General features: G+C 35.4%; 1 protein-coding gene across 1 annotated transcript in view; it reads left to right on the top strand.

Annotated features, from left to right (window-relative positions):
• Nucleotides 1-413: 413 nt before the first annotated feature.
• The window catches only part of odad2 (outer dynein arm docking complex subunit 2), a 117687-nt gene continuing 102368 nt past the window's right edge, over nt 414-15732 (top strand). Inside the window, exons 1-6 of the mRNA XM_056469368.1 lie at nt 414-525; nt 1096-1340; nt 1572-1729; nt 2908-3034; nt 3367-3473; nt 12454-12593. Of these exons, the coding sequence (XP_056325343.1) occupies nt 1123-1340; nt 1572-1729; nt 2908-3034; nt 3367-3473; nt 12454-12593 (750 nt within the window). The 5' untranslated portion in view covers nt 414-525; nt 1096-1122. The remainder of the gene's footprint in view (nt 526-1095; nt 1341-1571; nt 1730-2907; nt 3035-3366; nt 3474-12453; nt 12594-15732) is intronic.

Here is a 15732-nt window from a genome sequence, read left to right on the forward strand (position 1 = left end):
ATATTACATTTTTTGTTTCTAAAAAAACTGAAGGAAATGCAAAAGTGTCCCCACTATCCCCTAATTTTGCATTTCCAAAACTGTTCAATTTCGAAACTGATCAAAAATGTTTAACGTTAAATGCAGTAGAAACAGGGTAAAAAAACAACATTGGGGATTTACTACAATATAGTTATAGTCAGCAAATGTTATTATATTGTTATGAACTGTGTTCAAACGCTCGTGGATTTCTAATATAATGCAGTTGTATACATGCTAAAGGCGGTATTAGGGTTAATGTAAATTCCATAGGTAATAATACTGATCATTCTTATGTACCAAAACGCTTTTCCTGGAGTAACAGTTTTGACCCTTTCCCCTTTCCGTTGTTTTGCTGTATCTTAGCAACCTGAGACAGAGCTCAGTTTATTTCTAGGGTTAGTAACTGACTTCAACGCCGATTTACTACAGAGTTAGCAAGATATTTAACTCCTTTTAGAGGAAAACAGTTATAATAGTTGGAGCAGACTTAAATCACGTTTGGTGGTGAGTAATAAACGTTCATATAATTCGAAGTACTTTTAAGAAAGTGACAAATTTTGCGTATTTAATGAGATATTCATAGGTATCACCGTATATCTGACCTTCACGCTCCAGTTCAGGAATTTAACGTTAAGTAACCATACTCGTGATGTTTTGGTTACACTTATACTCTTTATTCTTTTAACATTGTTGTACATTACATAATATTACTGTGTACTGTAATAAAATAATACAAAATATGGTAATTATAAATATACCAAAGGAAATAAGGTTTTATTATATTAAAAGTAACGTTAGAATAGCCATGTTTTTGTTTACCAATTGTTAAACCACAAGTTTACAACTAATACTATAGTATAATAAAACCATGAGTAATTTGTGGTTAACATGGTTCAATACAAAATTCCAATACTTTTTTCACAAGACCTATTACTTTTCTTAAATGATATTACTCAGTAAATAAATGTATACTTTATTGTTAACTACTTTATTTAAATGTCTAGTAAAAGATAAATAATTACAGGGATGTAAAAAAAAAATGTCATTTTCTTGCATTTCTACTGTACTTTCAAGTTAGGTTAGACTCATCTGCTGTCCATCATGGGGGTGACGCTCTCTAGGGCAATTCAGTGGAGCTCTGATGGGGATAAACTAGAGAACAGCCATCTGAATAATGACATCTTAACTGAAATCCTGCTCTTCACTGAGGAGTTTAGTAACAGACACCCGGCGGAGGCCAGACTTACATTCATTGAGCCGCTACAATGGAAGACATCTCTAGAAGTATCTGATTTCACATCAGATATATACGACATCAGGTAATACCAACAAAAGGAGATGACGTGAGTTGGGGAATTGAAAGAATCAAAATTCACTTTAGAGGAATTAGAAAGATCAGATCAAGTATAATTTACATGGATATATTTGGAAAACTATATTTAGTTTTTCCAAAACTATATTTCAGATAAAATCCAGATACTTTCCTATTAGTTTAAAGTCAAATATTTCTCAAAGTACTGTTTTTTGCACATTTTTTCTCTGTTTTTCAGAGAAGAATCAGTTATGTCCCAGGAACGTGATGATAATGGATGTCCCCTTCTTCTTCTGAATCCACCTGACATCACAGTGCACTCATTCTACCACCTCTCTAACATTCTGCAACTAAATAAAGATAAAAATCCAAGGGAGGTTCAGACCTGTTTAGAGGGTAAGATGCAGGCAGAAAATGCTGTATTGCGTTTTTTGTATAACATGTAGAACATTTGGAAACACAGAATACTTAATAATTATTTTATAAGAATAATGTGTTGTTAAACGTGCTGCTCTAAGCAGGTCTTTAAGCATTTATTAGTATGAAACCAGCTCACACAAAATAAACCCTATCTGTATATCTTGTTACGACCCTGGTCTAGGGCATTTTTATTCTCTCAGAAAATGTCACTACTGAATCTATAATGCAACATTTCAAACTCTTTTAATAAAAAGGAAATAAAACGTATTGAAACAATTGTAACGTCACTTAGATTATGTGAGTTTATACTTGAGATTTGGGTTGTTCCTGCAATTTTCTGTTTTAAATTTAGAATAAAGTTTATTATTAAAGTGTGTCAATTTATTAGCAAAAGCATTCATGCTCAGATTTCACTCACATGCTTCAGACATGAGACCAATTGTAGTACAATTGTAATAGTACAATTGCAGTTCTCACTACATCAGTCTCTAATGCAATATGTGAGATCCCAAGTTGTGAAAGGAGTTAAGATCAGCAATTATTTAAGCATGTTTTTTTCCTAAATACAAACAAAAATGTTAAAACATGCAACAAGCTTGTTAGCAAAGTGATTAAACATGCTAGCAGTGTACCAAAATATGCTAGTAAGATCTTAGCAGCATGTTATTAACTTACTGAAACACGTAATGCAACATAATGCTAGCTAACTATCTGTATGTCTGTATGATAGACTGTACGACCTTGAAATATCTTTTAAACTTCTATTAATTGAACCCTCAAACTATTTCAAAACCAGACACCTTCACACTTCAAATTATATCAGGCTTTCTCGTGTTCACAAATGTACTTAGTTCATTTTGTTAATAATACAACTTAACCTATAACTATTACTTAATTAAAAAGGCAACATCCATTTTACAAATAGACATTGTTACCAATGTTTTCTTTCTTTTTGATACTGTTTTTAGACTGTCTTTTTTTTCTGAAATTTGAATATCACAATACTACAACTCCTGGCTAACATTTAGTGCATTCTAATTTGTCCCAGTGGTTTTGGACTGGTTCTGGTTGCATGAAGATTCCTGAGATAAAACTTGCAGTGAGGGATAAAGCAAAGAGGACTAAAAGTGCTTTTGTATTTTTATGATCAACAGCTAACAAGGAGATATTGAAGAAGAACTTTGGGTCCAGCATGCCTTCAATAAATGAAGATAATTTATTTAATATCTTGTTTCAGCTAGATGAGAAGCTGTTAGACATTGCTGTCAAACCGATTAACAGGTAAACTCTCACTGTACGCATACTGCCTTTAATCAAAATAATTAATAATATAATAAATCAAAATAATAATAATTTAATCAAAATATTGATCAAAATAATCACCCATGCTTTGTTTTTGCAATTTTGCGATACATTTAAATTATTATTTTTTTCGGTGTATTTTCTTTTATCAGTTGCAATAGAATATAATATTCAATATTCAATAAATAATAATCAATATATAAAGTAAATGTTTTAGTTTTGAAGTTTGTGCATGCATCTATTGTTTTTTTTATTGTTACCCCTTAATGAGCTGTATTTTGTTTGTGTGTTGTGTGTGTATTTTTGCCCAGAGAGGGCAGGCTAAGCCCAGCAGCTGTTAATACGGAGGTAGACCTGTTGAAGACATTCTGTGGAACAGGAGAAATCCATTTGCTGAAGTCTGTGCGCTACACATCAGGTTTGCATTATCCTTACTTCCCCCCTCTCCATCACTTCTGCTCACTTTATCTCATTCTGTCACTCACTCACTTCCAGACTTCTTTTCACCCTCAATCTGATTAATCTCGTTTCTCCCTTACATATTTCTCTCTCACTTTCTCTTCCTCTCTCTGAGTCAATGCTGGGCACAAATGATTGTAGTTTTCTGGCATGAATGAGAAATTCTATGTGAGATTTTTTTTTCTCTCTTAAACTGGTTCAATTGGATTGGAATTGAACAGTAATTTAGTTTTTAGGGAAAACTAAGACAAGATGCATAGCAGCAAATGCTTGAGTTACACTGATGCCCACTGTATTCAAGCTGAAAGATCCCAAATGCAGTGTATTCAATGAGCATGAAGCAAACTAACTCAACTAAATCAAGGAATAAAATAAAGCAGACTTGAACCTGACTAACACATAAAATAAATACATTGAACCTGCCAAAAAGCTGGTTACAAAGCTAGACAAAAGACACATGAGGGCTATTAAATATGAACTAAAGAAGTACAGTACATGCATACGGCAAAGGAAACCAGTGGGGAACCTGGGCCATAGAGCAATGGTAAACTATGGTGCAATGGTTGACATGAGACTTGAGAGTGCTGATGCTTTACATTAATAAATATCTAAAATAATAAACGCAATATTCTTAAATCATGGTGCATTTTAATTTCTTCAAATGACAAGTACAAAAAAGGTCAGCACTAAGTAATTTATTTAATTGATTTTCTAACATTAATAGATAAAGCCATTTATCATCAGCCATTTATCAGATATACCTGTTTGACTGCTTGTTAATGCAAGGCAATCACATGGTGGCAACGCGTGCTTTTAGATCATGGGTGCCCAAACTTTTTCTTATGAAGGGCCAAAAACCAAACATGACTGAGGCTAACGGGGCGAAGTTAAATATTTGCCTTCGTCAAATTCCTAATTTATTTAATAATGTTTGACAATAACTAGAAAACACTGCCTTAAGTATTTTTTTAAACATTTTATAATGAACTTATTACAGTACAAACAAAACAATCTCATTTACACTAGTTTTTTTCTTGATTTGCTCACCGGTGTCTTCTGCATAGTCCTCTATCCGTCGGATGACAATATTTACATTTTAAAATAAAATAAGTTTCATTTACAAAAGTTAAGTGAAACAATTAATTTCAGTTTGCTCTAAATAAAATAAATAAAAAGCAATAAAACAAAACAAAAAAAATGTTCCTTCAAATTAGAAATGACGATCTCTGTGTTAAAGGCATTCACCCCAACCCGCTCCATCATTCTCATTCTCCTCTCAGATGGGAAGGTAGGCCAAATCAAAGGTTACAATGGGCAAACTTTGGCCCGCGCACCCTACTTTGGGCATAGATCATGGGTGTCCTGGAGAGTCGGTGTTCTGCATAGTTTAGCTCCAACCTCAATTACAGTAGACACACACTAGTTAGTAATTAATCTCTTGCTATGTGAGCTAAAAACTTCCTGACAGGTGATTTAGACAAGTTGGAGCTAAACACTGCAAGACATTGGCCCTCCAGATTTTGTGCACCCCTGATTTAGATTATTTGCTCTAGTTCAAACAAAGCATCACACAAATGGCTTAGTTATTAATGTCATATATGCTGATCTGAGTATTTCTGGAATTGTTCTCCTGGTTCATCTCCAGGGTGTAGTGTACAGAGGATAGTCTGAAAGAGATATTGCCTTGTTAATGTCTGAAGACAATGGGCAGAATGGTTTGAATTGAGAGAAAGACAGCACTAACCCAAATAGCCACTTATTGCACCCGTTGCTTGGTCTGATGAGTCTCAATTCAAATGCTTTCTAATGATAGTTGAAATTTGGAGTAGACAACATGAAAGCATGGATCCATCTTGCCTTATATCATCTGCATAGGCTGTTGCTGGTGGTGGCATAATGATATGGTGGATATTTTAGTGCATGGTTGGATAGCCTTCAGTAGGTGCCCATGTCCATCTCTATCTCTTTATGACTATAAAGTACTTATCATATTGTGGATACTTCTAGTAGAAAAATGTGCCATGTCACAAAGCTCAAATCATCTCAAACTGGTTTCTTGACCATAAAAATGAATTCACTATACTCAAGTAGCCTCCATAATTCAAGTGTCTTTGGCGTGTAGTGGTGGAATGGGATATTTATGAATGTATAGCCAACAATCAACAAATCAAACATCTGCAGCAACTGTGTGATGCTATCATGTCAATATGGATCAGCATCTTGTTGAATCCATGCCATGAGTTCAATGCCATGGGTTCAATCAGGTATTAGTATAAAGTATAGACCTTTTTCTTAGAACGCAAAATTACCCATTATGCTTTGGGTGTATGCGCAAGGAGAATGCTAAGAACTTCCGGTCGGCAGCTGATGTGTATATTCAGTCACATTTGGACAGCTTTGAAACAATAGTTTTAATCTATTTTATTTGCTTTTAACATCTTCGAGGTAATACTCAAACCACCTGCTGGACTGATCATTGAAAAAAATGGGATCTAATAGGATGGAAAACAACTGCTGCGAGGCATTTTTCCCTCGTTGTCAGTCGGCATCTTGTGACGTTTAAATGAAGCCTCGTCATTTCTAAAGTCAACATTTTCTCTTTCTTTCAAATATATAACCAATCCAAACTCATGCAATTCACCATAATGTTTAACACACGTAGCCTGTACTGTCCCACCACACAATACAAACTATAACTAAATGAAACATAAACGGCTCGCGATTAGAATCAATATGCAAATCAGCCAGCAGAGTATCAGTATTGGTAAATCAGTAAAAGTTTCATGCCAGTAATCTGGTTTGCTCTATACAGTGAAGTATTGTGCGTGTGTGTGTGTGTGCGCGTGCATTGAAGAGCTGCTGAGCTAACAGCTGACAGGACGGGAACACGCGCACACACACACACACACACACACACACACACACACACACACGGTATTTCTGACGGCAGACACATGAACTAGGAGAACGTTTTTTTTTGCGAGCTTGAACCATTTGACAGATTATAACGGCCTTAACACACACCTTTCAAAGTTGTGTGTCACAAAAACAATCCGCTCAAAACGCTATTGAAACTCATTTTCGGATCGCAAATTAGCTGTTTTAAACTCTGTAAACGGAAGTTCTAAGCATTCTACCGGAAGAAGCTGGTAGCTTTTCCGCCCTCCATGCAGCCGCCGAGAAAAAGGTCTATACTCGTGTAAAATCTTTTCTGAACATGAAGTGTATTTATGCATGAGGCTTAAAAAATATCTGCCAGTGGAGTTACAAAAACAACATCAATCTTGCTTTAGTTTATTTTTCTTACCACATTTGCAACTCGTTATTGAAATATTAATTGAAATACTCAAAATCCTGGCGTGTTACTTGGGGTTATTACACGACTTGATATGCTTCTTTGCCTTATGAAGGTTTGAGTTACCTAAAATACAAAAACGTTTCATAGCTTATTTTTATCCTCAATAAATATACATTGCATTATTATTGCTTTTTGCCTTTTATTTTATTAGTTTAAACTCAAAACTAAAACTTTTAAATAATTTGTGTGTACTAATGCGGGAAAAATGCACACATTAAGCAAATCTACTGTTACAAAAACGAGATGTACACCCCTACTGTGGCTGTTGCAGATGATGTGCAGGGCTGAAGGCAGCGACAGAAAGAGTGCTGCTGAGTTAAGCGTGGCCACTGAACCATCACCGCTCCCCCAGGCCAACAAGAAATTGAATCAAGTGGGGTTGGAGTCAGATAACTCAAAAGATGGATCTGTAGAGACAACTGAGGTGACAGCCGGCCCCAGTGAAATGCTCACAGTCTCACTTTTAGAGTTAAACCTCATGCAGGTGCGTGGGGCCCACTTCCCTGCCGATGCAAAACAAACAGTCTGCCATAAATTAAATCAAAACCAACTGATATCAGAGTTCAGGAAGACTGTGTTTTCAGAGGATTCACATAATGACTATTGAGACGTTGAGAGTGTTCAAGGTGAAAATCATTGGAGGTACTCAAACAAGCAGGCGAAGCAGACCTCCAGAGTGAAATCAAACTATTTTGAGTTAAACAGATGCACTGTTTTCTTGACAGCAGCAGACGATCTTTTCAAATAGGTTCTTTGATATAAGTACAATCACAGCCAATTTAAATGAAACAAGTGATGAAAGTGTTTTTCTCCCATGATTGTTTGGACATGTTTAATTTGTGGTGCACATGGTGTAAGCTGATGCTAAAGTGTTCCTAGGAAATGTATATGCACCAGACACTTACTTATATACACACACTAAAACGCAATGTTACAAATATATAGAATAGAGATCGCCTTTTTGAAAAAGTACATTATCTTGAACTATGAATTAATTATGTAAACTCTTGACAACTGTACTATCCACCCTATCACATATTAACTTTTTATGGTGTTGTTTGTAATGTAGTAACACACTCCTATTTGTAAAACTGCTTTATACCCTCTATAGCAGGGGTGCCCACACTCTTTTTTATAATGGGCCAAAAACCATCCTTGATTGAGGGCTGTGGGCCGAATATACTCCAAACGATATTACATTAAATTTGCCATGGGTAATTTCCTAATTTATTTGCTAATATTTAAAAATAACTAGAACATGTAGAAAACTAGAAAAACAAAAACAATCCCATTTATAACTCAATGGAGTTCAATGTTGAATACAGTCGAGCTACTCCTACCTTTGCCTTGATTTGCTTGACAATATCCTGTGCATTCTCCTCTATCTGTCAAGTGACAGTATTTACATTTTAAAAGTCTGATTTATTTACAACATTTAATTGAAACATTTCATTTCAGTTGGCTTTTTTGTTGCTCAGCAATAAAACAAACAAACAAACAAAAGGTTACATTAAGTTCGAAATCACAATCTCTGTCAAAGATATTCGTCCAGATCACCTTCCCATTCCTTCTCCCTCTCTTTTCAGATGGGGGTTTGGCCAATTCAAAGGTTACCATGGGTCAACTTTCAATTTTAAAATAACCTATATAGCCTAATCTACAAATTAAACAAATCCAATGATTTACTTTTTATAGCTATATAAACTATAAAACATGCATACAAATTAATGCAATACTATATGTAAAATACAAAATTATTATATGCTATAGTAGACTATACTTTAAAAAAGTCAACATAAGTGCCTTGTTGTCTCTCATCACGAGCATGAACCGTGAGTGAGACAAAGCACAGATTTCTGAGCTAAAATCAGATGCTCAAGATATAATTTTTAAAATAATGACTTCTATTAAAAATTTTGACAGAGGTTTGTGATATCAGAATAACAGCGGAGCATTAATTAAATGCATATTTTCTGTGGACCGATCGATTTCAGATAGTTTTATTTGATGAAGAAGAAAAAAAACATATGATTGGAATCAAACAGCATATGCTGGTTCTTAAAAAGGATTCAGTCAGTGTTTTCATTTTGTAATCTAAATTTGTAATTTAAGTGAAAAATATCTAGGGTAGACCTATTTATTTATTCTTTTTTTAATTTAGTTTATTCTTTTTTATATGCTGTTGGAAACATTGCAGGTGTGTGAACATGTTCTTTTGTTTTGATGTTCTGTATGCTGTTGTTTGCATGTCAAAACAAATCAGTATTTTAAAAATAGACACGTCAATTAATTTTTTTAATTCAATAATTTAATTATTAATTTAATATTTAATATTAATTTAATATTAATCTGACCGGTTAAGGGTTAATATTCAGTTAACGAGCGACGTTTTTGGGTTGGGAAAATTAATTCAAATGAGCATCCATAATACATACTGTAGTTTTTTTAGTGTAGCAATTTCCAAGTATAACCAAGTAGCTTTCTATTGTTACAAACTTAAACTCAGTGTGAAACATACATACATCTTTCTATCAAACAACTAAGACTGAACCTTTGCAGTTTTTGCTAGTTTTATCAATCTGAATTCTGATAAATATGATGCGTATTGACTTGCAGTGCGATGTACATAATGTTTAATGCATTTCATTATATCTTTGTAAACATTAATCCCATTCAAATCTATGTAGTAAACCAGTAGGGTCAAATATAATATAAAAGAAATCCAAAAATAGTCTGAAAACATTACTGGAAAAGAGTAATCTAATAAATTGTTAATGACAACAACTTTCTCATATACAGTAGTTTGTAATCCATAACAGTCTACAATTACTAAGCACCGTTGGCTGCTCAAAATAAGTCTGTCTCTCTGCCTCACACCCTCTCTCTCAAGCCACCACCATTAGTGGCAATGCTGGATATCCTTTAAATATAAAATGTCTATATTCAAGCCTCCGTAACATGGAAACCATTACATACTGTATGTCAGATTTCAGTTTACAAAGAGATTCATCAGTTATTCCTCTCTCCCCAAGGAGAATGGGCAGATATGCTGTGCCATAACAATCAACTGTTTTTGGAAAAAGGAGAGCGGCCTGCAAATTTGGAATGATGGATGTGGTTTCTTTTGAAAAATGTGTCCCCGTATGCTGAGCAAAATTGGAAGCTTCTATGCAAATAAATAGGGGGGAGGCTGCGTGGATGCAACGGGCGGTTTGGAGCATGTGGAGTATCGGTGGGGATGTTTGGCGATGGTGATTTATCTTGGGGTTATGTCTGCAGCAGCTCAGTCCTGAAGAGCAATCAGTCTTCTTCACTGGCAGAGATACATGAATGCAGTGTCCATCTGCCCCTTTTGGGAGCCTACACTGAATGAACTATTCAAAATGGAAGTTTTATTGCAAATTTTTACTGTTGTGAGGTGATACTGGTGCACTAATTTAACATTTGACACATTATACACACAACAAAATATGGATTGTTGACATGAAGTTGCATTTTCACTGTCACGCATGACAAAAATGAATATAATGTACATAATTTACAATGCAGTAAATGGTTAAACATTTCTTTGTCTTCCATGAACCTTCTGTTATAAAAACTGCTGTTACTATTTTTTTTTTTACGTTTTTTGAGCCAAATCTCAAAACTTCCCTATGATGTGACTGTCTCTATAGGATCAAACAAAGTTCAATAAAATGCAGCTTTTATAAATAAAAAAAAAAACAATTGTAAAATTATTAAGAAATGTGCTAATTTTAGTAAAATAATTGGCAATAATTATTTTTCAGCCAAATATTTCAAAAAACAGAAACTTGACACATTTTGTCGCATACAGTATTTAACTTTTTTGGAACCTCTATAAAATTGGTGGATATAAAATTTCTGTTCGTGTGACAGACCTGTATAATTAAAAAATGGCTAATGTCCTTAACTTTTTTATTAGCTGTTTGTACAACCCCAAATCAGAGAAATCTGGGACAGTATGGAAAACGCAAATAAAAAATAAAGTAGTGATTTCCAAATTAACTTTGATTTGTATTTCATTGCACACAGTATGAAAACAAAATAACTCATGTTTTGTCTGGTCAACTTCATTTCATTTGTAAATATACTTTACTGTCATTCAGACCTTCAACATTCTAAAAAATGTTGGGACAGGAGTAATTTAGGGCTAATAATCAGGTAAATTGGTTAAATAATGATGTGATTTGAAACAAACAGGTGATTGTATTTATGATTTGGTACAAGAACAGCATCCAAGAAAGGTCTAGTCCTTTAGGAGGAAAAATGGGCAGAAGATTGCCATGTTTGTCAACAAATACATAAGAAAATGATTAAATAAATGTTTAAAAACAATGTTCCTCAAAGAAAGATCGGAAGACATTTGGATATTTTCACCTTCAACAGTGCATAACATCATTCAAAGATTCAAAGAATCTGTGGTCTTTGATCCCTCAGGCGGCACTGCATCAAGAATTGTCATTCATCTTTAAGCGATGTCACCACATGGACTCAGGACTACTTTGGCAAACCTTTGTTAAATACCACAATATGTAGGTACATATAACTGTACTGTGCCACAAAAACTTCTCTGGGCTTGGTGGCATCTAAGATGAACCATCACACAGTGGAAATGTGTACTGTGGTGAGATGAATCAGTATTTCAGGTATTTTTGCGGAGAAATGGACACTGTGGGCTCCGGATCAAAGAAGAAAAGGATCATCTAGACTGTTACCAGCAGCAAGTCCAAAAGCCTGGGTCTTTCATGGTATGGGGTTGTGTCAGTGCCCTTGGTAAAGGTAACTTGCACTTCTGTGATTGCACCATTAATGCTTAAAATTACATAGGGATTTTGGAGCAAAATATGCTGCCTTCAATGCAAAAGTAAGAGGATACAGATACTTGACTGGCCTGCCTGCAGTCCCGACCTGTCTCCAATAGAGAATGTGCGGCACATTTTGAAGCGTACTGTTACCCACCTTAAGACTTGTTTGCAGGAAGAATTGTACAAAATTACACCTGAAACACTTCATCACTTGGTGACTTAAGTCCCTAAATGTCTTTTAAGTGTGAAAAGGAATGGCAACATTACAAAGTGGTAAATGCTTTATTGTTCCAACTTTTTTTTAAATGTGTTGCAAGAACTAAAATTAGAATACTTGTTTATTTAAAAAAAAGAAAACTAAACTATTAAAATCACGAGGAACACATTTAATGATGCTTGCAATGAAATACAAGTCAATGTAAATTTATAAATCACTACTTAATTTTTTTTTTTTTTGCATTTTCCATACTGTCCCAACATTTTCTGATTTGGGGTTGTATAGTATTAAGAGTTGTCTTTCTTTTTTCCTATGTCACACCAAAGAACATATTTAAGGGAAAATTCAGTAAAAATGTAAAGAAAAAAGCAGTAAAAGTACCCTGAAGTTAGTGACATTTTCTCAGGGATCACACTGTAAATTACATAAATATATGTATTTATGTATTTAAATAAAAGTTTTATAAAAATGCATTTTTACTGCATCTTTGTCAACTACCCTTATACAAAGTTCTAAAGCATAAATCTTGCCTCCACAGATTATGTGTTCTCCAATGGTTGTCGCTCTCCTCCCTGGAGGCAGATGGATGGAGAGATCTGCTCCCTCATAATTGAGACCTGTGACACAGAGCCCATGCTGTTCATCACTTGCAATACTAATGGAGTTTTCCTGGATGAGGTGAGAAAACTGTCAGGAAAGTAATAACAGTCATTTGATGTGGCAGTTTTGAATAGCTCTGGGAACACATTTCTCTTGTACGTCAAAGCAAAACACAAATCTGCAACATGGGTGTCAAAAATAATGGAATTTTTCTACATAATGCATTATCTGCCATTAGTAATCAGTATACATTTCCTTAGTTGATTATTTAATGAAAACCAATTACAGGGGTGCTTGATCATCTAAACAGGGCTTATCCCAACAAGCCTGACCTGAGCACATAGAAAATGGAAATGAATGCATCCCATCGGAATGCTGACTGATGCAATATGAGTTTTCTGAACCTCAAACGTGTCAAGCTGTCAAGGGAGCAGATTTTGGTCGACAATTTGAACATACAAAACTTTCTCTTAATGTGTTTGAAAGGTATGGTATACAGACACTTTTCCAAAACATGAGGTAAGCGAAATTGAAGTTTGGACATGACAGTTTTGTGATTCTATTCCAGACCTGCTTCTCTAGCTGTGTTCAGTGTTTCAAGCCGCCACATAGATCTAAAAATGTGTGCAATGAATTAAATGCAACATTTTATGCGCTACAAAATTTTTCAGCATTGCGCAAACTTTAAGTATCCTATATGCTTGCCTGTTTTTACATTGTTTCCTTTTAATAGGTTTTGTGCTATACGAAGAATTCAGAAATGACTGTTGTTAGCGCAACTGGTGGCAGATAAGTGAACAGCAGTCGGCAACTTATCACACTTAAGGCTGATTTATACTTCTGCATTAAGCGCATGCACATGGTCCGGTGCTGCCTTCGTGTGGTCGCATACACCTCACTGTGGCAACGATGCGTATCGCAAGCTCTGTGATTGGTCGGCTTGGTAGCGCTGACTAGTGTGGGTGGGGGTGAGAGCCACGCAAACCTATTGGAGCGAGCGTTTACAAGTGTCGGGTCCTGTGAAGGAGCCCCAGATGAAAACTTTTGTTTTGTGTTTACCTTATGATTAAAGTTGTTGCATGTCTGCCGGTTCCCGCCTCTGAATGAGCAGGTTTTAGCTACTTGTTAATATATTCTACAAACTTGATTATTGTAACCATTTTGAAAAAAAAAACAGCATGTTTTAGTATAGCTTTTAAACCTAGGGCACCGCTATCTTGGAATGTCACTGTGTCTGAAGTCACAGGGTTGGTTCCGTTACCTCAGTTGAACAGATACAGTGGAAGTAATGGACTGAACAACACAGAGACTGTAAAGCCTAATTTAACCCAATGTGTGAAGTTGTGGACGTGGAGCTGGAGCAAATACAAGCATCAGATGTGGGTCTAATATAAAAATGTATATATTTATTCAATTTTTCTTTTTTCCCTTTTAATTACCGATCATTTGACACACTTTGGTCCACTCTGTATTACGCTGCCTGACTGCCTGTCTGTGTTTCAACCATGGTAGTAACGGACTGAACACAGAGACTGGACAGCCTAATTTAACCCACTGCATGGAGTTGTGCAAATGCATCGCAGAGCTGGTGCAAATACAACAAATACAAGCATTTAAGTTGTGTCTTAAGTTGTGTATTTTTCTTTTGTTAATAACTTTGGTTTAATGGACTTTGGTCCACTCTCTCATGCTGCTCCACCGCTGCCTGACGAGGGGATTTACATTCAGTCTAATGCAACAATTAAAATGATATACATCTTTATATTAGACCCACATCTGATGCTTGTCTTTGCACTAGTTTCACGTCCACAAATTCACGCATTGGGTTAAATAAGGCTTTGCAGTCTCCGTGTTCAGTCCTTTACTTTCACTGTATTTGGCGCCCTAGGACTAAAATCTATAGTAAAACATGCCGTTTTCTGCTAAATGGTTACATTAATCGAGTTTGTTTAATATATTTTCGCTAAAGTGGAAATCAATTTACAAAATAATGTAAACTTGACTGAGTGCTTAATTTCCCCTTTAAGGTAGTGTTCAGAAAAAATAAAACACCAGTGAAGAAACACGACACAGAGGAACATAAAAACCGAGCAACACAAACAACATGCAGAGGTATAATTGCACGGGTACATGCAAGGCAGGCACCGTGGGTCAAGCTGATCACTCGACGCAGAAGTATAAATCAGCCGCGGCTGCATTCCAGTCCAAATTTGTATGCCCTTCACTCGCTAAATTCCCTCCGTCTCGTTCCCTCGGATGTACTTCATTGATAAAGTTACTACTGGTGGAACATCTTGATAGGCTAATATGGAATGCCCTATGTCCTTGAGCACTTGGGAACTACACTCTTATCATGTCACAATGCCATTGCTTTCTGGGACATTTGAAGACAACTCACTCTCTGTCAAAATCAAGTGATCCATGTTAACTTCCCTTGTACACTTGTTAAAGTGGAGTGCAATTGAATGCACAATCGGTTGTGCATAAGTAAAGTTGTGAATATTTGCTCTGTGAATTATCTGTTACAAAGTAAACAACAAAAACCATTAAAAAATCTGATCATAACAATGGTACTTTGTTGATCTGGATATATAAGACAATATTTACTGCAAACAAATCCATTTTCTTTGCATGCCACGATGACATAAGAGTAAAGAATACCTGTCTCTTTTCATAGAACATAAGAGAGGCTCTTAGGAGCATGCACAAACATCACATCAGCAAAATTGTCCCAATTCCTTTGCGTAATACTAGGCTACATTTACACTAGCTTGTTTTTGTTTAAAAAAAAAAAGCATTTTAGAAATGCTTAAGAAAAATGCTTCCCGCCTAGACATTTCCAAAAACTCATCTCTACGCTATAGAACCTAAAACACATGTGTGACCATTCATGTTCACAGGGTAAGCACATATTTTGATGCCATTTGTACTTGCCACCTACCAGTTCCACAATGATCATATTAGAGGGACTTGACAGATCATGCAATGATATGCAATAGTCCAGAAGACCAGAAAGTGATTGTGTACAGCCATGCCTTTGTTTTCAAAAGTCTCCATTTCAATCTGTGCAAACTGAAATGAAACACTAGCATTTCCTAACTTCCTCAGAATTTTCAAAACACTCTGTTTTCAGGGGTCTAAGATGCTGGAGTATTTGTGTGGACCCCAGGCATAACTTGACAACTTGTTTTAAAATGCAATTTTCATTAGAAGCAGT

This window comes from Danio aesculapii, chromosome 12, assembly GCF_903798145.1.
Source record: "Danio aesculapii chromosome 12, fDanAes4.1, whole genome shotgun sequence".
Classification (NCBI taxonomy): Eukaryota; Metazoa; Chordata; class Actinopteri; order Cypriniformes; family Danionidae; genus Danio; species Danio aesculapii.